The sequence below is a fragment of the Gobius niger genome (genome assembly GCF_951799975.1).
Source record: "Gobius niger genome assembly, chromosome: 10".
NCBI lineage: Eukaryota > Metazoa > Chordata > Actinopteri > Gobiiformes > Gobiidae > Gobius > Gobius niger.
The window spans coordinates 21,728,828-21,756,411 of NC_136861.1; the positions used below are offsets into that span (position 1 = coordinate 21,728,828).

The 27,584-nt window shown below is 40.5% G+C and overlaps 1 protein-coding gene across 1 annotated transcript; it reads left to right on the top strand.

Annotated features, from left to right (window-relative positions):
* The first annotated feature begins 223 nt into the window (after positions 1–223).
* On the top strand, positions 224–26,829 carry LOC306968538 (E3 ubiquitin-protein ligase rnf213-alpha-like). Its single transcript, XM_079563951.1, has 67 exons — positions 224–362; positions 1,165–1,271; positions 1,614–1,744; positions 2,270–3,436; positions 3,516–3,685; positions 3,764–3,928; positions 4,008–4,210; positions 4,294–4,601; positions 4,675–4,934; positions 5,011–5,226; positions 5,300–5,492; positions 5,569–5,624; positions 5,727–5,901; positions 5,991–6,119; positions 6,207–6,305; positions 6,398–6,520; positions 6,606–6,795; positions 6,868–7,041; positions 7,133–7,285; positions 7,375–7,985; positions 8,057–8,216; positions 8,312–8,529; positions 8,604–8,741; positions 9,357–9,518; positions 9,611–10,886; positions 11,330–11,514; positions 11,599–11,733; positions 11,804–15,373; positions 15,441–15,565; positions 15,681–15,788; positions 16,447–16,571; positions 16,653–16,775; positions 16,851–16,921; positions 16,994–17,150; positions 17,337–17,472; positions 17,737–17,928; positions 18,013–18,143; positions 18,225–18,382; positions 18,452–18,658; positions 18,736–18,923; positions 18,994–19,114; positions 19,187–19,287; positions 19,372–19,554; positions 19,617–19,783; positions 19,871–19,979; positions 20,060–20,174; positions 20,265–20,442; positions 20,523–20,713; positions 20,784–20,903; positions 21,077–21,187; positions 21,278–21,520; positions 21,588–21,663; positions 22,061–22,095; positions 22,178–22,278; positions 22,385–22,541; positions 22,700–22,865; positions 24,168–24,259; positions 24,331–24,582; positions 24,654–24,780; positions 24,927–25,010; positions 25,085–25,265; positions 25,386–25,587; positions 25,666–25,743; positions 25,817–26,014; positions 26,112–26,201; positions 26,273–26,451; positions 26,566–26,829. The coding sequence occupies exons 2-67, from the start codon at positions 1,175–1,177 to the stop codon at positions 26,720–26,722; spliced, it is 15,999 nt and encodes a 5,332-aa protein (XP_079420077.1). The 5' UTR covers positions 224–362; positions 1,165–1,174; the 3' UTR covers positions 26,723–26,829.
* The last annotated feature ends 755 nt before the right edge of the window (positions 26,830–27,584 follow it).

Below are 27,584 nucleotides of genomic sequence, written 5' to 3' on the forward strand. Positions count from 1 at the left end.
CAAAAATAAAAGTTTAATTTCACTGGAAATATGGCTATTGTTGTAATAAATGCGTAGTAATTGTAAAAGTAGGCATATTTTATATAAATGTCCTTTTATGGATATTTCTATTGGATATTTTAAACAGTAGCATAACTTTGCTACTGTTTAATTGTGTGTTTGGCCTGAGTGTGAAAAGAAGGTATGCAGACGAATGCACATGACTTGTTAGGGAACTCCCATTCTTCATAAAACGAAACTTAAGTCTACAGGGTCTCATATAGGCGGACATGAGAAAAGTCCTCAGTGAAGGAGTGACGGCTGGACGCTCATGAACCCTGGACTGCTGCTGCACAGAGGACGTATTCGTGCATCTGTCCGAGGTAAGTTTGTCCCTCCAGCTCCACCTGTCCTGTCCCCAAAAGAAACTACAGCCTGGGTGCTCGTGTCAGCCTCAGCATCAGTGTCCGAGCAGGTATGGCACCGTGGCAGGCGCTGTTTTCTTTCTAAAGCGCAGTTTAACGTAAGTTTGCGTGCTAATGTTGTCTTTCGTTTCCTCCTATACGTTTAAATGATACTTAACGACTCGAAAACTTTGGTGATTGTGTGCAGCGTCAGTGCCTGACAGTCCACTGCCTACATGTCGCTTGATACGCAGATGGCTATTTTTTGTGTGTGTAGCTAATGCTATTTCATGTACTCTGAAACTAGCATACAAGATTGATTCGTGTATTGAGTCGCTTGAACGTAAAGATTAGTTGGTTGAAATGTTATAAAGTGATATTTTGGGACGACAGTACTGACAGGAAGTGTCTCATGTTGTTCTACCATCACTGGCTCATGCCATTGGTTGACAGTGTACAACCAAAGATGCGCTCTGAAAGTGAGCCCTCACACCGTTTCAGTAAAACCACACTGTGGACTTTATTTAACTGCAATTTATGATTTGTCTCAGTAATAAAAAAAAAAACAAGTTGTGGTTGTAAAGGTTAAAGACAACTCCACCGCAAAATCTGGTTATAAAAATAGTTTAAAAGAGAGAGACCTCTTGCGTATTGCCTGTTTCGACAAAATGCGATCCAGGCCAGCACAAGAGGCACATGTTGACATGTTGCCATTGTCAGAAAATCGCATAGCCTGAAGTGAAAGTGAAAGTGTTTGACTGTGGTAATGATTTCCTCGCAGGTATCGAGAGATGAAGTGCCCTGCCTGTCATCATGCTCTGTTGGAGGTAAAAGCCAACTTCTGCAGTAACTGTGGTCAAAGACTGCAACATGCTGCCAACCTGCAAGGTAGGTTTGTTTGTCTGGTCCATGGATATATAATAATGTGATCAGACAACTGATCATGCAAAAAATATGAAATTATGGACCATAGTTTTACAGTGATTGCATAACAAGTTCAGGCTATGCTTAACAGATTGTTTTTATTGTTTTAACTATAAGAGCAGCCTATGCTTTTAGAAAACAGCAACAATAAAGACAAACTCAAAACCATCCGCATACTTTTTATTTTTAAGATATCGCCCACAAGAGAGCAGTATAATCACACATACTTTGCCAAATACTCTGCAGCACAAATGGTAAACTGTTAAATTTTGGAATAATTCTTGACTGTTTATCTTATGGTACCAGTTGTTGTGGCAAAATCCCTGGAAACAGATGTAGCCACAGCTGAAAACCCGGGGGCCCCTGACGGTGCTGCAGAGGAGCGTAATAAGTCTCCAAAACGTTTGAATGAAGAAGACAGTAATCCAAGGAGGAAGGTGATGAAAAAAAATACATTTCTTTATTGTCTTTTTAGCGGTCTGCTTTTTATTAGTCTATAATTAGCCAAAAACTTTATTAAAGTAATATTTATTTACAAATCAAGTTTGCTTTTTATCAAAATTACATAAAATATGTTGTAATTTTGTTATATGTTCATATATTTGTGTCTACGTATTGTGTGTACGTGTATTAGACACTAGGGATGAACTAATACTTAATATTACATTGAATTGTTCAATATTACATTGAACTCTTCAATTCAATACGCAAATATGTTCAATGTTAATTGACGAAAGATTGTAGATGAGCTCAGCACTTGAGCATTTTGCTCCAGAGTGTATTTTGACACAGTACAGCAGATAGTGTAATTCAATAATGACAATTAATCAAATCAATTCTAGCCATTGTTAACTGTAACTGTAACTGTAACTTTCTTTCTTCTGTCAATGTTGCATTAGTTTCTGTACTGACTTTGTGCAGCCTGTTTCAATGACTTGATTTTGTGGTATTGTTTTTTTTAGAGAAAAAAGAAAAAGAAAAGTAGAAAGAAAAAAGATGGAAATAAGTCGTCAGATACTAACCAGTCTGATTTGTCACTTGACCCGCCTGAAGACCACAATGAGAAGAAAACTAACGCAGGAGATGGATCTGATAGTGACAGTTCAGACGATGCACTGGACCAAGAACCAAAGTCACTCCAAGATCTTTCATCTGTTGAACACCAGCCCCCACGAGAAAAGGCTTCCTCTTCTGACGTACCTCCTGGAAACATGGAAGTTGCTGACCCGAGCAGTGAAAACTTAAAAAAGCAGCTCCCACCCAGTGAACCCATGGATGTAGACCAGAGTAGTGTTACCCAAACAGCCCCAGATGGTAGTACAGTTGTCGCACCTGAAGACACGCCAGTTGTTCATGATAAACCTGATATAACAATAGCAAATGCAGAGAAACCGTATGCCCAAGGTGATCCGACACTGAGCCTGAGTGAAGCCCACAACGCTGATGAGAAATCAAAACAAACAAAAGACAACACTCAAGTACCACACCATGATTCTGATAAGGGCACAAATGTTGAGAACCAGAGTGATAACAGGACTAACAAAAAAAATACCTCAAATCAATCAAAAGTGGATCAAAATGCAAATGAAGAATCAAAGGAAACACAGACCGAGGAAACCAAGCAACAAGGGAAAAGGAGACAGAACAAGAAAGTGCCAAATCCAACACAAAGTGAATCTATGGAAAAAGATACAACCAATGTTAGTGCACCAGATGAGAGCACTAAGGTTGCACCTGAACACACAGAAGTTATTCATGAAAAAACAACTGCCACTGCAAAAGGAAATACAGAAAAACGGGGTGCCCAGCCCCGGAGCCAAAAAACAAAAGACAGCGGTCAATCACAATCCCCAACCCACGGCAAAGCTCCCACAGTACCACAGCCCGATTCTCAAAAAGGGACAAACACCAATAGCTCCAGTGGTAATGAAACAAACAAAAACTTTAAAAACAAGCAGGAATCTGACACCAACAATCAAGCAAAACTTGATCAAAATGCAAATGAAGAAGGAAACCTAAAACGGACAGAGGAACCCCAGCTACAAGATGAGAAGGGAAAGCGCAAACAAGGGCCAAATCAAACCCAAACTGTAAAGTCTCAACAGATGGTTTTTGGTCCATCCGCAAAGGTACTGTCATTTAATTTTAAGATTATATACAACTGTATAAATCTTTATGTAAATAATCTATGATGAATACTTTTTATAGGCACAAAGTTCAGGTTCAAGTGTGGACCCACCAGTGAAAGCTATGGAGAAAATGGAGGTGCAGCAGTCTGTGGCCAGTCAGGACTCGACAAAAGGACAAACATCAGAACCACACGACCCAAGCAAAGGCACTAGCACAGGCTCCACTGTAGCTGCCCCAGGACCCAAAAAGTGATGACCTATGTTTTGTTTTTTTGTGCATATATATATTAGCTATTTTTTATTTTATTTTATCGTTTACATTTTCAGGCCAAAAAATAGAACGATTGACACACAAGACAGACTGGTTATACATTTCCATGCGGTTCTCTCAAATGACTTTAAGTTTGACCCAAGCAAAGATGAAATCTACATCCAGGCAGGAAATCACATTGGATCATGGGATGAAAACATAGTTGAGTTGAACCCAACCAGGTATTTTGCTTAAGAAAGAATAAATCTATCTGGAAAATTTGTGTCCCACATTTTTAACCACACTTTTACTTTTATGCAGGGAACTTGGAGATCATGGATTTCTAGTTGAGGGGGAACTGGTGACAAACAAATCTAAAGCTCTAAGTGTGTCTATACCATACAAATATGTTGTCTTCAAGAGTAAAAAGAGGAAATATGAGTACGAATACATCTACAAACTTGATACCCCTGATGTGACCAATAGATGTTTATTTGTGAAAGAAAAGCTCCTCACTATTAATGGTAACTGACTAGGTTGTTCTTTGAACTATTGATGTTGCAACTATTGTCACTCCCTGTACTGATTACTAATTTTTACTTTACAGGTGCATGGCATCAGTATGATGACATTATTTGTGCGGAACCCAATCAATCTGGGAAAGGAATTGTGAATTTTGTTAAAGAAAAATTTAACATCATTTGGCCACAACAAAAGAGAAGTTTGATTGCAGGCAGAGAGATTGCTGGACAGCTAATGCTTGAATCAATATTTAATCTTCTCAAAAAATGGTCTGACATTGATCTGAAGAATTTTCTGACGCAGCTAAATCAGTTCTTTGATGTTTACTCCAAACCCTTTGTCTATGAGAAGAAACAAATTGAGTGGGACTCCTTGGGTTATGGAAGAGAAGATGTATGTCTATTTGCTTTGCAAAAGACCTGTAAACTATTTGGCATCAGATTAACCTATTTCCTTTTCATTTTAGGTGAAACAAATGTTAAAACAATTCATGCTGTATAACCTGATCCCTCAGTTACTGAAGGAACACGATGGCAGGAGCCTCTTTGTACATGATCCTTTCAGAGCTGCTATGATAATGTTGAGAGTTTGTACACAGTATAGTATTTCACTGGACATTGGTGAGATCAAACGACTATGCACCACTATGAGCTTGCCAAAACTAAACCAAGAGGAGTTTGTAAAGTACTGGGAACAATTCTCACATGATACCAGGGTTATTCCAAGGTTGGTTTTACATTTTTTTTATATGGATTTATTGTTTTTGTTATTGGTGTTAAATGTCAATATTATGTTCATGTAGTTTGACAGAAATGTTGATGTCATTAATGAATGCTGCAAAGACACAGAACTTGCCCCATTGGATTTTGGTGCTGCCAGTTGTCCACCTTCTCAAAGGCACTACCAAACCATATGAAGTATTACCCGCTGGTAACAAAGCAGGTGTGCTGTCTTGGTCAGGTTTGGAGGGCATTCAAAATATTCAAAACATTCAATATATGACGAGTCAAGACAGAAGGTAAGAAATCCAGTGTCTTCAGGTTTTACTTTCACGATTTTAGATTGTGATGTCTATGCAATGCTTTTTACAGGAGTCTAGTAAACCTGATGAAGACTCACCTCCATCTGAAAGAGATCGATGCCCTTGTGGTGCGCTCCTGGTTGTATTTACTATCTCTAAATGAGCTGTTGGAGTGCAGCATCATTTTGAAACCAGAGCTCCTCGACCTTCTTACTATCTTCATCCTAAAGGTTCCGAAGGACATCTCTTCTTTCTATGCTCAAGTCAGTAAATGCAGCGCAGTGTGCTGTGCTATATATTGGTCATGTGAAATATTATACTTTTTTATTTTTTTTAAAGGAGGTCTCTAACACAATAGCACACATACATGCCCATCTTATTGAAGATAAGTACAGGTGAAGTATAATATACTACTAATACTTTTTTTAATACAAAAAAAGGCATTTTGCTTGTCTATTTGTGTCTAAATTCTTACACTAGATTCTGTAATCTTGTAGTCCCTATACAGATTCTTACAGAAAGCGGTGTATGGTTACAGCAGTAAAACTACTGGACAAAATTTGCAAAGGGATTGGTGCATCAACGTATTATTCCAACAACATTGATGTTTTTGTATCTTGCATGCATCTTGTTGCATCAGTTTCAGACTTTGTGTCAACTGCCACACCTCCGGTATGCAATTTAGTGGTCCTTGTTTGAAACCATTTTTCAAACATAGTTTAAGTTTCAAGTTAATTTGAAATAAACAATATACCCCACAGGAGACTCAAGAAAGTCCAAAAGAGCTTCCATCTACCAGAGACCTTTTGGTAACTGCTCTGGACCTTGTAAGAGAAAAGATTAGTCTGTGTTTCAGAGGCAGTTTGCTTACTGGCACACAGGAGATGGAAGTAAGTAATATATATGTGGCACTATGTTCAGTCTCAGTTCATTCATGATAATGTTGAATTATCTAATTCACTGTTTGCTTTTTTCAGATGTGGAATAATGTAATCTCTGTGAAGTTCAAAGATGATGTTTGCACTACAGAGTGGAGGGACAAATTGACAAAGGATTTGGAGGGAAGATACAAACAGGTATATAAAATTGCTTATTTATGTTTGTTTTTTACCTTTCGTATTTGATTTTTTCATATAGTGTATGACCGGATTTCTTTGTGCGCACATAGGAGACTGCAATGCGACAGATTGAATACTACTGCACAAACATAGAGCGCCTAAGTGACTCGCATTCATACGTTGCACCTTGTATTGAAATTTGTGCTCTAGATGCTGTTACATCTTTATGCCAAGTATGGAAATAATTACAAAATGCATATTGTTATTTTAGAGAGCACACAACCTTTTTTCTTTCTAATTTATTGTCCTTGCAAACAGAACCGATCTGAAGGAAAACTGCTTGAGAGGTTTGCTTTACGATGGTTTGGGAAATTTGGGAAATTAATCTCAGCTATAATTGAAAAGTCATGGCCAAAGGACAGTGGAGGGCGATACTGTGATGATGAGGAAACGATACTTCAACATCTCCTTTCCTGGACGGCTTCAAAAAACATATTTCAGTTATATGGTATTTTGTCTTTGCTCTGAAAAGTTTTAATTAATATTTTTGTATCAACATGCCAATGTCTTATTGTCACAGTTGGAGAGGAAGGGATGTCTGAGAAGCTTTCTGAAGTTGCCAGTGAAAGAATTGCAATAGCCATTTCGTCATTCACCAGTATTATCAATCAGTTGGTCCATGGCGATATCAAGATCAAATTACTCAAAATCATCATGGACAAGATGGATGCTTTTACTGAATTAATACAGATTGGTAAGTGCCATCTGCCTCCCTTTTATGAAAACTATGTTATTCCATTTTATGTGTTTAAAGTACTAAAATATCTTCCTTTTCCTTTAAACAGATTGTCTCTCTGAAAAAAGCCAATACAAAAATGTGGTTAAAATGAGAAGACTGTTGCAACAAAGGCGGGATGAAGTGAGAGCGGTTTACCATGAAAAAGAGCTTGTGGACATTTTGGTGACAATGAAGCACAACCTTGAGGAGTCTATTACAGGTATGTGGATATCTGTACACAGTATCTGTGTGCATCAGTCACTTTTTTAGTTTGACCTTGATTATTATTTTTTTTTTTTATTTCTATAGTTGATGTGGATGACATAAAGAAAAAGCAGCAAATCAACATTGAGGAAACGCTTCTGAATAATTTTATGGAGGTTCATCTGTTCGACCAAATATCTGCAGACCAGGCTGGTGTTGTCACGTACTTTAATTTGGATAAAGACATCAGAGACATGGCAGAAAAAATGTACACATTCAGAGACAGTCATGTTTTTAAAGTGTGTTGGCACCAACATGTGAGAGCTTTTGTGACAGAAGATAATTCATCAGATCATTCTGATGATGAAGAGGAAGATTTTGCACTGGACATACTATATGAAAATATTTTTGTGGATTGTTTTAAAGAGTTCAAGGAAATCTACAATACTCTTAAGGATGGCAGTATCACGCTTCAGAAGATTAATGACCTCTATAAAGATTTCAGAGGAAAGTATGTAGAGTTGGAGCAGGACTTGGAGATTATGTGCCACATTGATCAGTCAGCTGACAAACAGTGGATTCGCAATCGTGTTCAACAGATTGAAGAGTTTCACGAGCTTCATCTCGCTGTGGCTTCAGCAGAGATTATCATGAAAGTCAGAACGAGCCTGCATCTTCAGGGTGACTTCAGCATCCTGGAGAACCTCCTAAAAGTTGTAGGTACTTTTTAAATATTCTCATTCAATAATTGTGCATAATGTTATGATCACTACATTGTTGCATTCAGAATCAGGCAAACTTGAAGAGCGTGCAGCTTAATCAAATTGACAATGACTTGATGCAAGCAAAAAAGGATCTGGTGGATATAACTGAGTCCCGCAAAGACTGCCTTCAAGAGCTGGGGTTCAGGGGTAACTTTGTCAGCTGGGTCAAAGAGGCACTTGAAGGTAACTGTTGCAACAAATGAAGTTTAGACCGTTTTATTTAGTGTATATTCAGATGATATACAGTCTTTTGTTAACTTGTTCACTTTGTTTCTCAGATATCAATGAGCTGAAGGTGTTTGTTGACCTCGCCTCCATCTCTGCTGGGGAGAATGACATGGATGTGGACAGAGTTGCTTGTTTCCATGATGCTGTCCTTGGATACTCTTCTTTGCTTTATGAACTTAAACCAGGATCAGATTTTCGTCATTTCAAAACAATTGTCCAGAAACTTTGGAAAGCTTTAGAAAGTGATTCCAACCTGCCTATAAAACTGGTCAGAAACCTCTTTGCTTTGCTTTTACATATGTCAGTGTTACAATGTAACATTTGAAATTGTTTAATTTATAGAGAGACAGTGCGCGGCATCTCGAGTGGCTCAAAACTGTTAAGGAAAGTCATGGCTCTGTTGAGTTGTCGTCTCTTTCCTTGGCTTCATCCATCAACAAGAAAGGAGTCTACATCATCAGTGCACAAGCTGGAAAAAAGGTTAATCTCACATTCACTCTGGAGCTCAACAGTTTCACTCACCACAATTCTGGCTTAGGCTCTGGAAGTAAAAACCCCATTCAAATTCCCATATACTCTTAAAAAAAATAGGGTAGAGTTGTCGAAATATTTACTCAAGTCAGAGTAACGTTATTTGAAGATAATTTTAGTGTGTAAGTGTAAGTAGTGGTGCAAATATTTACTGAAGAGTAAAAAAGTACTTGGAGAAGAGTACTGAGTAACTGTTTTATTGTAAAAGTTTGATTCATGTTTCAGTAGTGACAACAAAAAATTTAAGAAAATACCATAAAAACATAAAAAATAATTATGAAGAATTAAGTCAGCACAACAACATCTATTTTACATGTCAAAATGAAAATTTACTCACAATGGCACATTATATGGATATATATATATTTTTTCTCAATTACTTAATTTTAACAATACTCAAGCAGGAGAAGTACTGTATGATACCCACTATATGTATTCCTTCAAACCCAATATTATTATTATATTTATTTTTTCAAAACTTTGGGATTTATTTTCTGAACGAAAAACAGGGTTTGTATTTTACTATTTAAAATTGTTTACAATGTTGATGTTTTTGCTACCCAGCTCAGTCTTGAAAAGGCTCTAAAGCTCCGTATCACAGAGGAACATGATGATGGACAGACTCGTAATTATTCACTTGAGGATCTGAGAGAACTACAGAACAAACTCATGCTGATGTCTGGTAAAGGAGATCAGGGACAGCATGAAGTGGACCAATTCACTGAGGTATTTTGTTGAAATAACAATTCTGAAGTTCTGTCAGTCTATGCCCTCTAGTAAATTCCATTGTTTCCAATACTTTTACTCTCTTTTTTCAGATTTTCGACAGTGTTCAGAGACTATCTGAAGCATTTATTGCACTGTACACAGCTGGTAACCCTCTCTTCAGACACTGGGAAGCTCAAATTAGTTGCTGCGCAAATTGTAATAAACCCAATATTCTGATGGACTTTAACCTTGGCGGTGCTTTCAGTGCAGTTACTATTGAGGGCGGCATCGAGGAACAACTCCCTGAACTTTGCAGAAAAATGGAGAAATGCCTTAAATTCTGGAACGATTTTGTGGACAAACAAAGATCACAGCACTACTATCTAAATTACTATACAGCAGAGCAGATTGTACGCTTGTGCAGCCGCCTCTCTCAGGACAGTGTGTCCCACCTGGACGACCAAACACTGATGATGCTTTCGTTTGTCAAGGCTGACTGCTCAGCTGCAGACCTGAGACAGGTGTGGCACGAGCTCCAGTATGACCTTCTCAATCAGCAACAACAACAAAATGATGACATTGAGTTCCAAACATTTACGATGTCAGAAAGTTGGATTTCTGATATCAGCAGTGACTTTGATCTCCTACCATCACTAATACAACAAACAAGTGGCCTACACAAATTTGATCTTCTGTGGAATTCTTACATGAAAGACATGAAGAGGTCACTACCTCATATTCTAGATTTGAGGACACTCGGACGACTGTTGGAAATACTCGCAAACAGAATGACAGAGAGTGAAGGTGAAAGCAAGGAAGATATTTCAGATGACAATATTACAGAGTTAATTTGCAGAGAACTGCCAAATGGTTTGACCACTGGAAAACCAAACCTGGTTGTTTGTCCTCATGAGGACATCTTGACGTCTTGCATCTCCACGTACATGACCAGTAAAGATGAGCCTTTACCCACTCAGGATGAAGTCCTCCTGTGCACCTCCACTACGCCTTATGAACAAGTGGAGCTCTTCCTAAGACGCTGTCTCAGCCCTGGATACAGAGGAAACAAGCTCTACTCACTGGTGTACGCAGATGTGCTGACGTATGATGTTAGCTCCAAAGTTGAGAGCTTTTTCCAGAGCATGAAGATGAAAAGCAGGAATGACTACAAACTTATTATTTTCTGCAGCACAGAAAGAGAGCATGCCTACCTTCCCTCTGCGTTTAGCCAGTACAAAGTCCACATGGTTCCTCAGGCTCCACGGGAACACATTCAAGAATATCTGCATAGACATTATGTTGTTCCTGAAGATCAATGTAGTGCAGCAGCTGCATTCAAAGACCGGCTGTGTGTGGGCATTATCTCATCTCGAAGAGCTGGCGTGGGTATGTTCATCTAAGACAGGAGTATCCAACCTTTTTTTTTTTGGTTAAGGTAATCTATTGAATTCAGATTCCGCACTCGGGACAATGAATTTAGAGCAGCCTCAAGAAAAACAAACAATATAGAAAACAGCCACACAACAAACAAACACAAACATACAAAATGGAGGTTACTCATAAATAACAATGTACAAAGACCTGATGTGAAGCACATCATCAAATTAAACAGCTCTTTGGAAAATCATTCAACTTGATGCTTCTACCAAACTAAACTGGATTCACTGTGATTCAGTCTGCAAACACCAAATGTTAGAGCTTTACAATGTTGTTCTCATCAAAAACATACCTCGAGCTGTGTTTTGAAGATTGTGTTGACTGATCTATTCTACGCTATTTCATATAGTAATAAGGAATGGTTGGTAACAATGTGTTTGTTTTTTCAACAGGTAAATCTCTTTATATCAAGAGGTTGTACCAAAAACTAAAGCACTCAACCAAAGAGACAACTGTGATGAATTGCATTCGTCTGACTGAGCCCACAGTGGATGAGAATGCTGTTGTCCAGTCTCTCCGGAACATTTCCGCCAATAGGAAAGCTCTCACAGTGTTTCATTTTGATGTCACGTCATCGGTAGGATTATTTTGTTGTTGTTTGTTCTATTTGTGATTTTGCATATTTTTATGCTGTATTTGTCATGGTTATGTTGTGTAATAGGTTCAGAAAGGACTTCATGAGTTTCTTTTTAAACTACTATTTCTGCGCTTTCTCATGGATTTTGAGGGGAACGTGTGGAAGTGTAATGAGAAGCAGCTCTATGTGTTGGAGATTTTAGAGCAAACAAAACACCAGGTAAGATTACCCTGTTTTCATTTACTTGCATCTACCATTGTTTGCAACAAAGAATTTTGTTTTGTTTTAGGGTCAAGATTATTCATTCACAGATGTGTTCCCTAACATTTTCTGCCGACCTCCGAAAGAAGCACTGGAGATAGAGCTGCGGAAAAATGATGATCCCAATATTTTTAACACTGAAGATCCATTAATGGACGATATAGAATTCAGAAGTGCAGCCTTTCAGAGACCATACCAGTATCTCACACGCTTTCATAACCATGCTGACCTGGACAAGTTCACATATGACGGAGTGGAAGGAACACACGGTGAATGTCTTCAGATGCTTCTAATGCACTGTGGAATCGTGGACCCGTCCTGGGCAGAACTTCGAAACTTTGCATGGTTCCTCAATCTCCAGCTTCAGGACTGTGAAACATCAGTTTTCTGTAATGCTGACTTTACTGGAGACACGCTGATTGGATTCAAAAGATTTGTTGTAGACTTCATGATTTTGATGGCAAAAGACTTTGCCACTCCATCTCTCAGCATTTCTGACCAGAGCCCAGGAAGACCACAGATGGACTTGACTGGTGTGCGAGATGAAGACCTGGCTCCTTTTCTTATCCGAAAGAGATGGGAAACAGAACCCCATCCATACATATTTTTTAATGATGATCATGTGTCCATGACCTTCATAGGCTTCCACCTTCAGCCCAATGAGCAAAACTCTGTTGATGCCATTGATCCTGCTTCAGGAAGAGTCATCAAGAGAAATGTCATGACTAAGCAGTTGTATGATGGCTTAACGCTACAGAGGGTGCCTTTTAACATTGACTTTGACCGTCTTCCAAGAGGAGAGAAAATAGAACGAATGTGTAATGTTCTTGGTATCCAGTGGCCCCTAGATCCAGATGAAACTTATGAGCTGACTACTGACAACATACTCAAGATACTTGCAATCCACATGCGCTTCAGGTGTGGCATTCCAGTGATCATCATGGGGGAGACAGGATGTGGGAAAACCAGGCTCATCAAATTTCTTTGCGAGTTAAGAAAAAGTGGAGTGGGTACGGAGAACATGAAATTAGTCAAGGTGCACGGTGGAACAAGTTCAGACGTGATTTATACTAAAGTTAAAGATGCAGAAGTTATGGCTACTATCAACAAACAAAATTACGAACTAGATTCTGTTTTGTTTTTTGATGAAGCAAACACCACTGAGGCCATCAGCAGCATCAAGGAGGTCCTTTGTGACAGGACAGTCAAAGGACAGGGTCTGACACCAGGCTGTGGACTGCAAATTGTTGCAGCTTGTAATCCATATCGCAAACACACAGAGGAGATGATTGAGAGACTAGAATCAGCTGGTCTAGGATACAGAGTTCGAGCTGAGGAAACCAATGAAAAACTTGGGTCTATTCCTTTACGGCAGTTAGTATATCGAGTTCACGCTTTGCCACCAAGTATGATCCCACTGGTGTGGGATTTCGGTCAATTAAACAATGACACAGAAAAGAAATACATTCAGCAGATTGTGCAGAGAGTGATCGAAAGTCGTGCAGTAGATGCTGGATACATTGAATGCATTGTCAATGTCCTGTCAGCCTCGCAGCAGTACATGCGACAAAGGAAAGATGAATGCAGCTTTGTGAGTCTCAGAGATGTAGAACGATGCATGCAGGCTTTTGCTTGGTTTTTGGACCATCATGACATGTTCTTTGCTGAGATGGAAGCTTCAGATTCTTATCAAGTTGGAGGTCCCAGAGATCCTGTACTGTGGTCTTTAGTAATGGCAACAGGGGTGTGCTATCATGCCTGCCTTGAGAACAAGGAATACTATAGACACAGAGTCTCAAGATACTTGGCACCAAACTACAATCCAGGAAAGATCAAGCAAGAAATCACGCTCATGCAGGATCTCCTTCTCAGAGATGTTCCCATGGGAGATACAATTGCAAGAAACGATGCTCTGAAAGAAAACGTTTTCATGATGGTCCTCTGCATAGAGCTCAGGATCCCACTTTTCTTAGTTGGAAAACCTGGAAGCTCAAAATCCCTCTCTAAGACCTTGGTGGCAGATGCAATGCAAGGTCAAGCTGCTCACTCTGACTTGTACAAAAAGCTGAAACAGATCCACTTAGTTTCTTTCCAGTGTAGTCCTCACTCAACCCCCGAGGGCATCATCAACACTTTTAAGCAGTGTGGACGCTTCCAGGAAGGAAAGAATTTGAACGAGTACATTTCAGTCGTGGTCCTGGATGAGATTGGTCTGGCTGAGGACTCTCCAAAAATGCCACTGAAAACTCTCCATCCATTACTTGAAGAAGGATGCATTGATGATGCTCCATTGCCTCACAAAAAAGTGGGATTCATTGGGATATCCAACTGGGCTTTGGATCCAGCAAAAATGAACAGAGGGATTTTTGTTTCCCGTGGTGATCCAGATAAAAAGGAACTTGTCAAAAGTGCCAAGGGGATATGTTCATCAGGTGAGATGGTTGTGGAAAAAGTTACAGACCTCTTTCTGCCATTTGCTGAAGCCTATTTGGACATATGTAGACGAGGCAATGGATTTTTTGGTTTGCGTGACTACTACAGTCTAATTAAGATGATTTTTGCTGTTGCCAAGACCTCTCAGAGGAAGCCCTCTCCAGAAGAAATTCTAAAGGCAGTTTTGCGCAATTTCAGTGGACGAGATGACGTAGATGCAGTCACTGTTTTCAGAAAGAAACTGCAAATCGCTTCAAAACAAGATGCCGTTAGTGCAATTGAGTTTGTGAAAGAGAACATCCAGGCTATCGGACAGGACGAGGAGTGCCGCTACTTGTTGTTGCTGACCAAAAACTACGCAGCTCTTCAAATCCTCCAGCAAACCTTCTTCAAAGAAAGCGGTCAACCAGAGATCATTTTTGGCTCTAGCTTCCCGAAAGACCAGGAATACACTCAAATTTGCCGCAATATCAACCGAGTTAAGATCTGCATGGAGACTGGGCAAACTATAGTACTTCTGAACTTGCAGAACCTCTACGAAAGCCTCTATGATGCACTGAATCAATACTATGTCTTTCTGGGTGGACAAAAGTATGTAGACCTGGGACTGGGGACCCACAGAGTCAAGTGCAGAGTCCACAAGGATTTCCGACTCATCGTCATTGAGGAAAAAGAAGTTGTCTACAAACAGTTCCCTATACCCCTCATCAACAGACTGGAGAAACACTATCTGGACATCAGCACTGTCCTCAAAGCTGAACAGAGGAGACTGGTCTGTGAGCTGGAGAAGTGGGTGAATCTCTTTGTGTCTTTTAGCAGTCAGCAGACAGCTATGGTTAAGGCACACAAGTACAAACCAGCAGAGGTTTTCATCGGCTACCACTCTGACACATGCGCCTCTGTGGTTCTTCAAGTGCTGGAGAGTCAAAATGCCACAACGGAAATGTCTGATCACGAGAGAAAAGTTCTGGAGGAGGCCAAACTTGTACTCCTTCACTGTGCTACACCAGACTCAGTGGTTCGTTTGGATCGCAGTGAGCTCCCCAAAGGAGAGAGTGAGCATCTTACCAGAGTCTACAGTGAAGAGCAAAATAATGGCTGCTTATCCAACTATATACTGGCTCACGTTGAAGAGGAACTGCCCTGCAACACATTCTTTACAGAGGTAAATGATAACTCTACTGGTACAGCATTAAATTTATTTGAATTATTAACTTTTTCTTTAACCTTAGGTGACAACATTTTCAAGACTTCTGACTGCATCTGACTTAAACCATCTGGAGCAAAGGGCTCTCAGTGTTGAACTTCTCTCTGTTCAGCAATTTGACACTGAGCACTCCTTCCTGAAAAAGATCAGGTTTGTGAAGGAGACGTACAGGTTATATGTAATTTATCAAATGACTGCATTACAGAGATTTCTTTACAGAGATTAATACAGTATAACTTAGCTTAATCTTTGCTTTTGTTTGTAGGAACTTCCTCACTGCTGGGCAACACAATTCTGAACCAAACATCAAGATACTCATCATTCAGTGTGATTATGATGATTCTCACAGTGCCAATCTTATTGCATCTGCAAAGTAAGTTGTCAGTGTTGATAATGACTTGGCCGATTTGGGTGTTTTCAATATCGGCTGATAGTCGATATTTATCGGTCGATATCTCCGATGCTGAAAGTAATAGAGCCATAAATGAGCCACAACTTCCTAGGCCTCAGAAGAGCGGAGGAACAGTGAAAATCGGTCACCAGTCTGAAATTACCTATTTCACATATTGATTTTTTTCTTTCAAATGTAGTTTAAGTACTAAACATGAATATACAATGTCCCCTGCTGTCATAGTTGAACACTGACACGTTTTATAAGCTTAATAAACAGGATTATTGACCAGACATTTTAAAAATATTTGCCAAAAATATCAGCAATGCAGATCGGCATCGGTATCAAAATCCCCCCGAAAAACCTGATTGGCCTCAGAAAACCCCACATCGGTTGACCTCTATTAGATATATTTTTAGGATTGAAACCTTATTATAATAATAAATGTTTAACTATAGACTATTTGAAAGCTAAAAAAACAAACATCAAATTAATGTACTTTAAAAAATCGGCCTATATATCGGCTATCGGTCATTAACCCCCTTCATTTTGGTATCGGTATCGGACCCCAAAAATCCATATCGGTGGGGCCCTAATACTTGGGTGATTAATGTTGTGCTTACCTTTACTCTTTTATCAGGTACTCATCCATCAATGAAATCAGAAAGGTGGGATTAGAAAAACTGGAACGCAGAGTGTTTGTTTACTTCATTTCAAGACTGCCAAGAATGATTGGAGGGACATGCTATGTCGGCTTTCATGGAGGTGCGCTTTAATGTAACCTTCTCTGAAATGCACATAAACTCTTGTTAATCATTTAGCTGACTCCTACATAATTACATCTAGGACCATGGAGGTCGGTTCATATTGATGACCTTAGACGATCAAATGAAATGGTTTCTGACATCAAAGCCCTTCAAAGAATAACACTCAGTCAATTGTTTGAAGCCAATCTTGGTCAACCTGAAGGTATAAAATACCATATCTATCTATAATTTATTCTGTAATTATGTATATAAACATTTTACCAAATGTGTCTTGCAGCCATGGAGGTGGATGATGACATGTACATGGAGACTGAAGAGGAGAACATAGGGTTTGAAAACAATATAAATGTAAGTAATTACACTTTTCATCCAAACTCAAAGCTGATTTGACCAGGATCATTGAGACATGTCCTCTTGCAGCAGGATTTGGCTGCTGTGCTTGACACCACAACGCTGCTGCGGAGCTGTGTGCAGAGTGCAGTCGGGATGCTGCGAGATCAGCTGGAGAGTGGGTTTCGTAGCACTCAGAGAGTGGAGATTCTGCTCACTCTCCTCGATGACAATGATGAAATGCAAGGTGTCATAAATGGTTTCTATACTTCAGGATATAAATTAATATTAAATGTATTTGTATCAGACGGGTGGATGTGTTCCATGTACGAAAATAATCCCTGATATTCCTTTTAGTATTATTATTATTATTATTATTATTATTATTATTATTATTATTATTATTATTTATTATTTTTTTTACTTCTTTCAGAGTGTTTTAACAAAATACTAAAGAGACATCTACAGGTCTTATTAGCCTCGCATGTTGACAACACCCTGTTGTCAAGTAACTGGGTCATGAGGGAGGCCTCCAACATCGATGCTCTGCAAGAAGGAGGGACATTCAGGTGAGGAAACTAAACTGTAAATAAAACTTCATAGAGAAATTAAAGAGGTATTTATGCACAATAGCCATTTTAGAGCATTTAAAGCATGTTACAATGTTGTTGTTTCACTATAAAGAATTGACGTCTCAATACATTGTTTTAAATCAAGATATCATTTTCTAATACTACGAAGTGATTGTTATCAAGATGTGTTGAAATGTATTTCCAAAGAAATGCATGAAAGCATAATTTAAGTAAGTAATACAAATTCTTTTTGAATGGCAGGAACACCTTATGGAAACGTGTTCAGGCGGTCGTTGTCCCTATGCTGGCTCACCTTGTTTCAATTATTGATCGAGACCAAAACTTGGATATTTTGTTGGATAATAACTGTGGACCATCTATTAAAAAGCTGTGGTTGGACCTTTTTGGTCATGAGAAGTTTCTTGAAATCCCACACTTGAGCCAGGACCGCAAGTAAGTTGTGCTATAAAGCTTTGCCTGATGCGAAATATCTTAATATGTGTCAACTATTAATTGCAAATAATTTATGATGCGTAGCTCTGAGAGCAAAACAATTCTGATCCAAAACCACATCACTCAAAAGATGGGAATCGGCTGCAGCCTGCCCTTCAGCTGGAGGATCAGAGACTACCTGGAGGACCTGTGGGTTCATGCTCATCAGCATGAAGGTATATGTCAAATCATTTTATTTTAATAAGATTGTGCTGTCAGTGTCATAGACATATTTGAATGTTTTTGTGGAATAACAGGACAAACCGAATTGGAGTTTGCTGATTTCTTTTGGAAAACGCCATTGGGGCGTTTCATTGTTGAAGAAGACCAGGACACACAGACAGAATTCTATCACCGCTATCTACAGGATTATGTCTTGTTGACCATGAATGTGACCTGTAAAGAAGAGATGCAGGTTTGCTACATTTTCTGACTGTTTCTTAGTGTGTGATTGTGATGACATGTACTCATTACATGTTCCCAGCTCCTGTGTGGTGCGCTCAACTGCTGTGTGAATGAACTGAAGTTGAATCTTGAAGCCACTGACAGACCGACATCTCTTTCCTGGATCCACATCGCTTATCACGAGTTTAAGAACAGGCTGCAGAATCTATTTAGGATGATGTGCATTGAGCCTCGAGTCACTGGAGATCTTTTAAGAAATCCCAGTTTCAAAGATGGACCGGAAATGGTGAAAATCTACTTTTCTATAAACTTTTTACAAATCAGTAAAATATACTGCATTGTTATACTGATTAATCCACCTAGGTACTTGATGTGTACGCTGCTTTTGCTTGTGTGGAACGCCTTGAGCCCACAGTTCTGGACACAGACGCCCAAAGACAGACTTGGCTCAGGCAGGTTCACAAACTCCAAGTTCCCATTGAACTTGTGTGCTCTGAAGACAGCGTGCGACACTACGGAGAGAGAAGTAGGACAATTGCCAACAGAGTGCAGTAAGTCATACAGTAATGGTCAATATCCGACTTGACAACGCATTTATAAACTTTGCTTTGTTTTTCCCAGGAATGCTTGGAATCGGATCTTTTGTCTCTCTTTATTTGTGGAGCACATGTTGTTGGGGATTGAGGATCTGGAGCACAAGCTGGTCCCTGTAGTTTTGGAGCACACGAAAAGACTGTGGCAGGTTTGTTTTTTCTTTTCATTTCTGATCATTTCTAAACATTCCCTTCATGGTTTTTGTTGCTATGCTCTCTAGATTCTTGAAAAAGATACAAACCTGAAAACTAAACATTCCTTTGAGGCAGTAATTGGTTTGCTCAAAAGTTGCAAAGATGGAGCAGTTGCATGCATCTTCAGGTAGGTTCTGGGTGGAGTTTCAACATCCATAAACATGTGCCATTGTATTAGTGTTGAACTTGTCACTCATGTTTTATTTTCCAGGTTTGGTCTGCCCCGGTGTTCGGTGTGTATAGGTGACCCTCAAGACCCGATCTGCCTCCCTTGTCAACACGTCTACTGTTGCGCCTGCATCAGACAGTGGCTTGTCCCAGGACAGATGTATTGTCCTTATTGCATGCAGCCAGTTAATGATGACTTTGTGGTCATTCCTTCTGACGCCATAAGGTGAGAAGTGTTTCTCTCCCTTTTACCTACTGTCATTCTGACTGAGGACATTTGTTTTGTAGGGGTAAAATAAATCAGCATGCACAGTTCAGGAAGTATTGCAATGCTTTCTTTGTGGAGTTGGTGTCATCTATGTGCTTTAAAGATAACTCCCCTCCAAGTTCAGAGGTTATACATGCTCTACTGTCATTCCTCATGCTCGAAGCAGCTCCAGCAGGAGCTGTTGGAGGTACAAGAACTTATGACTAAATACTTTATATTAAACTGTATCTGCTTTTCCACCTTTTTATATGTTATTTTGGTGTCTTTTCTTCAGCACCACGAGAGAGACAAATTAAGACAAAGGAGTTTTCACCTTTTGATGAATCTTATGATAAAAGCCCCGTGGTTCGTTCAGTGGTGCTCAAACTCCTCCTGAAGTATAGGTGAGATGCAAATGACACATGTCCTGCTTAAATGATAAAATCCTTTTTTTATTCTGTGGTTTGTGTGTGTTTATATTCAGTTTTGATCAAATCAAGAAATATCTGCAACAACATCTGCATTCAGTGGAGCAAAGCAACCTCTTGGATGATAAAGAAAAGACTGAACTCTACTCTCTGTACATAAACTGCTTTGAGGTAGCAGATTGTAGCCTGTCGGCTTCTCTAAATTATGATATTTAAGTTATATGGTAAATGTTTTCATGTGAGATGTTTTTGGTCCTTTAGGATTCTATGTTTGAGAAGTTGTGTCTACAAGATGAAAGAGACTTCCTTGCTGAACTCCTGACTTCAGAGCATCAATCTCTTGAGGCAGCCACTGTCGACTGCTTACAGCAGATTGCAAGAGTCCGCTTGGACCTGGATATGGCTGCTGATCTGATCACTGAAGAAACTTTTGCAACAGGTGATTGTCAGTTAATAATTGTAATAGTGAGTTTTCTGAATGTGTTGATGCTCATGGACTGGCTTCTGTGATGGCAACAGCCTGGGAAGGTCAAACAACATCAAGTACCTTCCTGAAAAGTGTGCGGGACTTTTGCACACGGAGTGGGAACAACTGGTACCGTGTTTATCTGATACGAAAAATTGCAAGCCAACAAGGAGTGGAGCATGTCCAGAACCTCTTAAAAGTTGAGCAAATGAGCTGGCTTTTCCCTGAGGAAATTCTGCAAAAGGTACATTTACAAAGTGAGATTGTCAATGTGTTTATGTGATTGAAAGACATATCATATAATTACTTTAAAGGCTGAAGAAACGCCAATGGACCAGTTCCTTGTGTGTGGTCTGAGCTACCAAACCATTCGTAATGCTGTTGCCAAGGCAGTAATGGATGGCACAGAGGATAATTTGGATGAGACTTGTGCGGTAAGGACACTTTTATTCATTCATGGGGTTTATGTGGTTTACACAACAGCAGAGTAAACCATAGAGCTGATAAAACATAGGCCGAATTTTTTGTCATTTTCATGAGGCATTGTAGAGTAGAGAACAAAATCTTCTAATATGAGCATATGTTTTGGCGGTGTCTGTTTTCCCAGAAATGCAAATGTTCGCCCCAATGCAGAGCAGTTTATCTGCTGTTAGCGCTGTACAGAGAGGTCACTACATTGTACCGAGAACCCAATCCAAGTTTTCATCCCAAGCCTGAGGTAAATCTGCACAAAAAGACAAAACATGCTTTTGGTTCTGGTTGTTTGAATTACTTAACATGGATCTAATCACACCACAACATCTTTCAGCAAATGGACATGTGGATGAACTACATTCAGCAGTCTAAAGTCCTAACCACACGGGACTTAAAGGAGTTTGCTCTGGCCCTTGTCACAAATCAGCTCGGGCCTTTAGCTCTCAGTGCTGGCATCTCCAGGAGTCAGTGTGTCTTTGTTGAACTCGCGGTTCATCTGGCTGCTGTGCTGCTCTGTGGACAAAATGGATTTTTGGGACCTTTGAAGCAGCTTGCGTTGGCACCTGCCACTATGCAGGTAGAGACATTTTCCAGCCCATTTTTATTAGTAGAACTACATTATTTTTACTAAGCTTTCGTTACAGGGAGCGTATCTACCCAGTATGCCAGAAGATATGTTGGCTGTGGCACAACAAGCAATGGGAGAGGTGCGGTGGTACCGTAAGTGACAAACAAACATTAACAGCTGTAGAACCAGAGGCGGGAAGTGTAGCTAAAATATTTCCATATTTACAAAAAGCGCCTCTGGAAAATGTTTCTTGAGTACTGAGTAACTGTTTAAGTGTAAAATGATAGATAGATAGATAGATAGATAGATAGATAGATAGATAGATAGATAGATAGATAGATAGATAGATAGATAGATAGATAGATAGATAGATAGATAGATAGATAGATAGATAGATAGATAGATAGATAGATAGATAGATAGATAGACAACTTAACCTACAGGGACAATAAAGAACAACTTAACTTTCTGAACCTAATCTATTTTCTGTGTCACATGAAACACAGCATTTCTATTTAGGAATTAACTGTATTTTTTATTTTACTGTAGAATGTCCCAACGGACACCCATGTACTATTGGTGAGGTGAGTAGTGCAATGTTTGTGCTGAATTTTCTGAAACAAAATGTAACATGTTCAAAATCACACAATTGCTTTACTCTTGCAGTGTGGCCAACCCATGGAAATCAGTCGATGTGTGGACTGTGGAAGTGCAATTGGAGGAACAAATCATATACCAGCACAAGGGTGTCAAGCTGTTGAGCTGCTGTAAGTTTTTAATCCTCCAGGCTTCTCTTGGAGGATCAATGAACAAGTGTACCTCTGCAATTATTCAGTGGGTGATATGTTACAGTATATAATATACATTTACCAGGGGTGATCGAACTCAGACAGGCCACATCCTCGGTGATCCCAGGCGTAGGGACAATCCTGACATGATGGACACAAAGAGCTTTTCTCCTGCTCCCTTTGCAGTCATGCGCATGATCACACACTTGGCCATGTTTTTAGGCCTTCACAAAAATGAACAGGTAACTGAATATACAACAATTTGTTAACGCCTTTAATTTTAGTCAATAGTAATGATAACATCTTTCCTGAATCATGACAACTGTGAAAAAGAAGGGATTTTGATATACACACTATGGCGTTTGTGATCAGTTGCATACTTTTTTTTCTTTTCTTGTAGACCATTTCTACAATTATCAAACCCCAGGTCCCAAATCCAGGGGAGTTTCTCCTTGGTCACCTTAGAAAGGATCAGACTCATCTTAGTAGGTCTCTTGGGAAAGGAACTGATGATACAGTCAGCTCTGTCCATCTGTTCATCACAAACCTCCTTCTACAACAAACGTGTATGTATGATGTCCTAGTCCATCCATCCATCCATTTTCTTCCGCTTTATCCGGGGCCGGGTCGCGGGGGCAGCAGTCTCAGCAGAGATGCCCAAACTTCCCGATCCACACACACCTCCTCCAGCTGTTCTGGGGGGACCCCGAGGCGACACCAGGCCAGCTCGGAGACATAGTCCCACCACCGTGTCCTGGGCCTTCCACGAGGCCTTGTCCCACTAGGACATGCCTGGAACACCTCCCGCGGGAGGCGACCAGGAGGCATCCGAAACAGATGCCCGAGCCACCTCAGCTGGCTCCTTTCGACGTGAAGGAGCAGCGACTCTACTCCGAGCTCCTCCCGGGTAACTGAGCTCCTCACCCGATCTCGGAGGGTGCGCCCAGCCACCCTGCGAAGGAAACTCATTTCGGCCGCTTGTATTCGCGATCTTGTCCTTTCGGTCATGACCCAAATCTCATGACCATAGGTGAGGGTGGGAACGTAGATCGATCGGTAAATCGAGAGCTTTGCCCCCCGACTCAGCTCCCTCTTCACCACGACAGACCGATACAGCGACCGCATCACTGCTGACGCCGCACCGATCCGTCTATCGATCTCACGCTCCATCCGTCCCTCACTCGTGAACAAGACCCCGAGATACTTGAACTCCTCCACTTGAGGCAAGGACTCCCCACCGACCTGAAGAGGGGAAACCACCTTTTTCCGGTGGAGAACCATGGCCTCGGATTTGGAGGTGCTGATCCTCATCCCGGCCGCTACACACTCGGCTGCAAACCGCCCCAGAGCGTGCTGAAGGTCCCGGTTCGTTGAAGCCATCAGAACAACATCGTCCGCAAACAGCAGAGATGAGACTCTGAGGCTCCCAAACCGGACACCCTCCGGCCCCTGGCTGCGCCTAGAAATTCTGTCCATAAAAGTAATGAACAGAACCGGTGACAAAGGGCAGCCCTGGCGGAGACCAACACGCACCGGGAACAGGTCTGACTTACTGCCGGCAATGCGAACCAAGCTCCTGCTGCGGTCATACAGGGAACGGACAGCCCTTAGCAGAGGGCCCCGGACCCCATACTCCCGGAGCACCCCCCACAGGGCACCACGAGGGACGCGGTCGAACGCTTTCTCCAGATCCACAAAACACATGTGGACTGGTTGGGCGAACTCCCACGAACCCTCGAGTACCCGATGAAGGGTATAGAGTTGGTCCAGTGTGCCACGACCAGGACGAAAACCTAGTATCCTGTTTAACTTAACACAGCTTCCTCTGCTTTTAATACAGTTAAAACTCATAATGTGTTTTCTTACAGGGCCAGTTGGATATGACCATCAGCTCTCGTCCAAAGACGCTAGAAATACCTGGGAGACACAAATGAACAGCGTATTTGCAGATCACTTAAAGGTTAATATCTTTACTGTATTCAAATTCTATGACATTTTTTTTTCTTCTAATTTGTATTCTCTTACTTAAAGAATCTGGACAGACAGCTAAAGGAGGTGAACACACTCATTCGCTCTGATGATCGCATCTCTGCCAGTCCCATCATGAAAGTCCTGTTCGGAGACCCTCGGCTGTTTTTGGACCATCTTCCTAAAAACTCCCTGATCCATTGTTCTACTGTGTGGAGCTGCAGAGAGAAAGTGTCTCTTTTGGGACTCAGTCACATTTTGGAGCAAAACGATGGCAAAGACACATTGCCTGTTCTCTGGAAATTTCTGCACAGGGTTAGGAGACCATCAAACTAGAATAAATGTGTTGTCTTGTAACTCGAGCTTCAAACCTTTGTGCTTTCTAGGAGGCTGAGTACAGACTGGTGAAATTCCTCCCTGATATTCTCTCTCTTCAGAAGAATTTGGTCAAAAAGTTCCAAAATGTTGAATTGTTTGGCACCATCACTGAATTTCTTCAAAATCAAAAATCAGGTATTCAATTCAACTCCAATGGCTACAGGGTTATGGAAATTTCACTTTGAAAGAACTGTTCAAGATTATATTTGAGTTTGTTTTCCACAGAGTCATAATTTGTCACACCATATTATTAACCGGTTCTAACATGCTGTTTTGTGCAGAATCTCTAAGGGCCTGGTACAAAAAACACATCGACACTTTTGTGACCACTTGGAATCAGCTTAGATTGTTTTTGGCAACCAATGGTAAAATTATAGTTTATAACATGTAATAATACAGAAGAATATAAGAATAAGAATATGCTTTGTTTGTATTTCAGGTGTGATTAAGCTTCCGCCCGCTTTCTGCCAGAAAGACTTGGACTTCAGCTGTGACTTTAGACTGTTGTTGCCCAGTCGGCGCAGCCCAGGCCTGTGCTCCACTGCACTGGTCAGTTATCTCATCGCGCTGCACAATGACCTGGTCTACAGTGTGGACAAGCTCACTGGAGAAGAGACCAGGTGGGGCGCTCATGACATATTTGAACCTGTGTCAGGGCCATACAAAGCTTTGATATTTAAACACACACACACACACACACACACACACAAAAATGCCAATCTGGTCTGGTCTTTCCCCAGTTACAAAGTGAGTCCAGCAGATCTGACTGACCTCCATGTGATCCGGTACGAGCTGGACAGAGACATCATGCCCCTGGTTCTGTCGAACACACAGTACAGCATCGAGAAAGGCCAGGAAACGGTGCACGAATATGACTTACCAAAAACCCAGCAGCAGATTGTGTCACGGTTTCTCTTAGGCAAACCTCTGATCACTCTAGATGTGAGCAGATCTTTATGAACTAACTTCAGAATATGCATGTACGGGATGATGTAATTTAAATTGGTGTTTTGTCTATAGGGCATTCCTACATTAGTAAACCGTCATGACCGTAATTACGAGGTTATCCTGAAGGACGTACAAGCAAAGATCATGCAAGTAAGTAAACGTTCCTGTGTACCTCTGTAGAAAAGTCAGTAGAATAATAATATTATTTGCATGTTTGTTCCAGGAACCTCTTCAAACCCTCACGCAGGTGGCTGTAAGCACACAGCTGGACTCTTACAGTGAGGTGTGCGATGCACTGTCCACTGTGGAAATCTCTCTAGGGTTTCTTGCTATGACTGGGGGAGATCCCTGCATGCAGTTGTCCTGCTACTTGGAGGAGGTGCTGAAAATGGGGAATCAAACACCTCCGCACATACTCAAGGTCAGAGAGAGTTTTAATGAATTTATGCTGGGTGTTATGATGGTCTTGGCTTTAAGATTTTTGTTTAAAATTGCATGTGTTAATTATTTTTTTACAGGCCCTGAGTATGTGTTCTCTCAAGCATTGTGCTGGGTTATGGCAGCTGCTTGGATCACTCAAGTCAGAAGGCCTCCTCAAGCTTAAGAGGGTAAATTACTTTTTATTGCTCACATTTATTTCAGGGATAGTGTTAATGAATGAATGATTTTGTTTTTGTAGGATCCCTTTGGAGAAGTTTCCAGAGAGTATAAGAAGGCCCTTGGAGAGGGCGAGCGCACTCAGCTGACTGGTTTCTTCTCAAAGAACAGTGCTGACTCTTTCCTGCTGGAGATGCACGAGTTCCTTATACTTGTGCTCAACAAACCCAATGCTACAGAGACCTTCAAACCTGAGTGGGGGTAAGACAAAACTTAATTCAGGGCATATATTTTCTTGGGTGGTAATCCTATAGTATTGCTTAATGTTCTTATAAACTCAAAAAAAGAAAGTAACTTAAATCCTTTGTCTTTTAGTCTCAAAGACACACTGCTGTCCTACATGGAGCGCAAAGACCTGGATGCCCCTCCCGATGTAGAGGAACTATTCCCGGAGGAAATCTGCCTTTCCCATTATGTTGAAACTTGGAAGTTCTGTGTCAGCTTCAAACAAGAGCGGACACAAAGACTATAAGACGATATTCACTTGATGTTTTTCCGCTGATCATGTTTACAATTGTGATAGAGTTCTGATTTTGGTTAAGGCTAATGGGTTAAAAAAAAACGTTTCCTTTTTCTCCCCTGTGCACTGAAGTCTTAATGATTGCACTTTATTCGTAGTGTAAAGGTTCTACAGAATAAAAAAAAACATGTAAACTCAGGTACAAAAAAAAATCAGATTTCAATTAGCACTTTTTTTTAAGTTTGTTATAACTTCATCCTGTTGTTTTTTCTAAATTCCTGTGTCATATGTTGTAAGGTTTGCATTGTTCTACATTCCATCATTTACATAGACGTGTATAACTTGAATAAATTGCCATTGTACAACTTTAATTTAGAATGTAAAGTTTGTGTTGCAATGATCCAGGCTATGTGAGTTTACGACATGGAAAAAAATGTGTTTTCAGAAACTTGGGGCTTGTGAAAGAGAAACTTTGGGTCATTTTGGATTTAATACACTGAATGCCAAAAAATTCGAGGTGCTTCTGAAAAGTTGCCATGGTAATACACCACACAGCTCTCTGAAGGAGCCCTCTCGCAGACACCAATCATGCTTCATGTCATGGCACAGGTGAGACTTCACTTTTCCACCTTTCCAATACCTACTTCATTTTGTGAGTTCCGCGCGCAACTACGCCACCTGGTGGAGATAGCCAACAGCTACAAATCGCGTTTCCCTCATATCATTATCAGAAGTCCAAATGTCTGCGTTGTGTTGTGATTTCTACTGGACTGGGGCCAGCAGTGCGGACAAGGAAAACTAGGACCCGGGATGATGGTTGAGGCTTAACAGACGCTCCTCGTTTATTTCCCTTGTAAAACAATTACAATATAAT

What these genes read in the sequence shown, in the direction of transcription:
- LOC306968538 (XM_079563951.1), top strand. Translation starts at nt 1,175, where the DNA reads ATGAAGTGCCCTGCCTGTCATCATGCTCTGTTGGAGGTAAAAGCCAAC. An exon ending in CTGGCACACAGGAGATGGAA is followed by an intron (nt 6,120 to 6,206) that starts GTAAGTAATATA and finishes TGCTTTTTTCAG; the next exon opens with ATGTGGAATAATGTAATCTC. An exon ending in GTGCACAAGCTGGAAAAAAG is followed by an intron (nt 8,742 to 9,356) that starts GTTAATCTCACA and finishes TTTGCTACCCAG; the next exon opens with CTCAGTCTTGAAAAGGCTCT.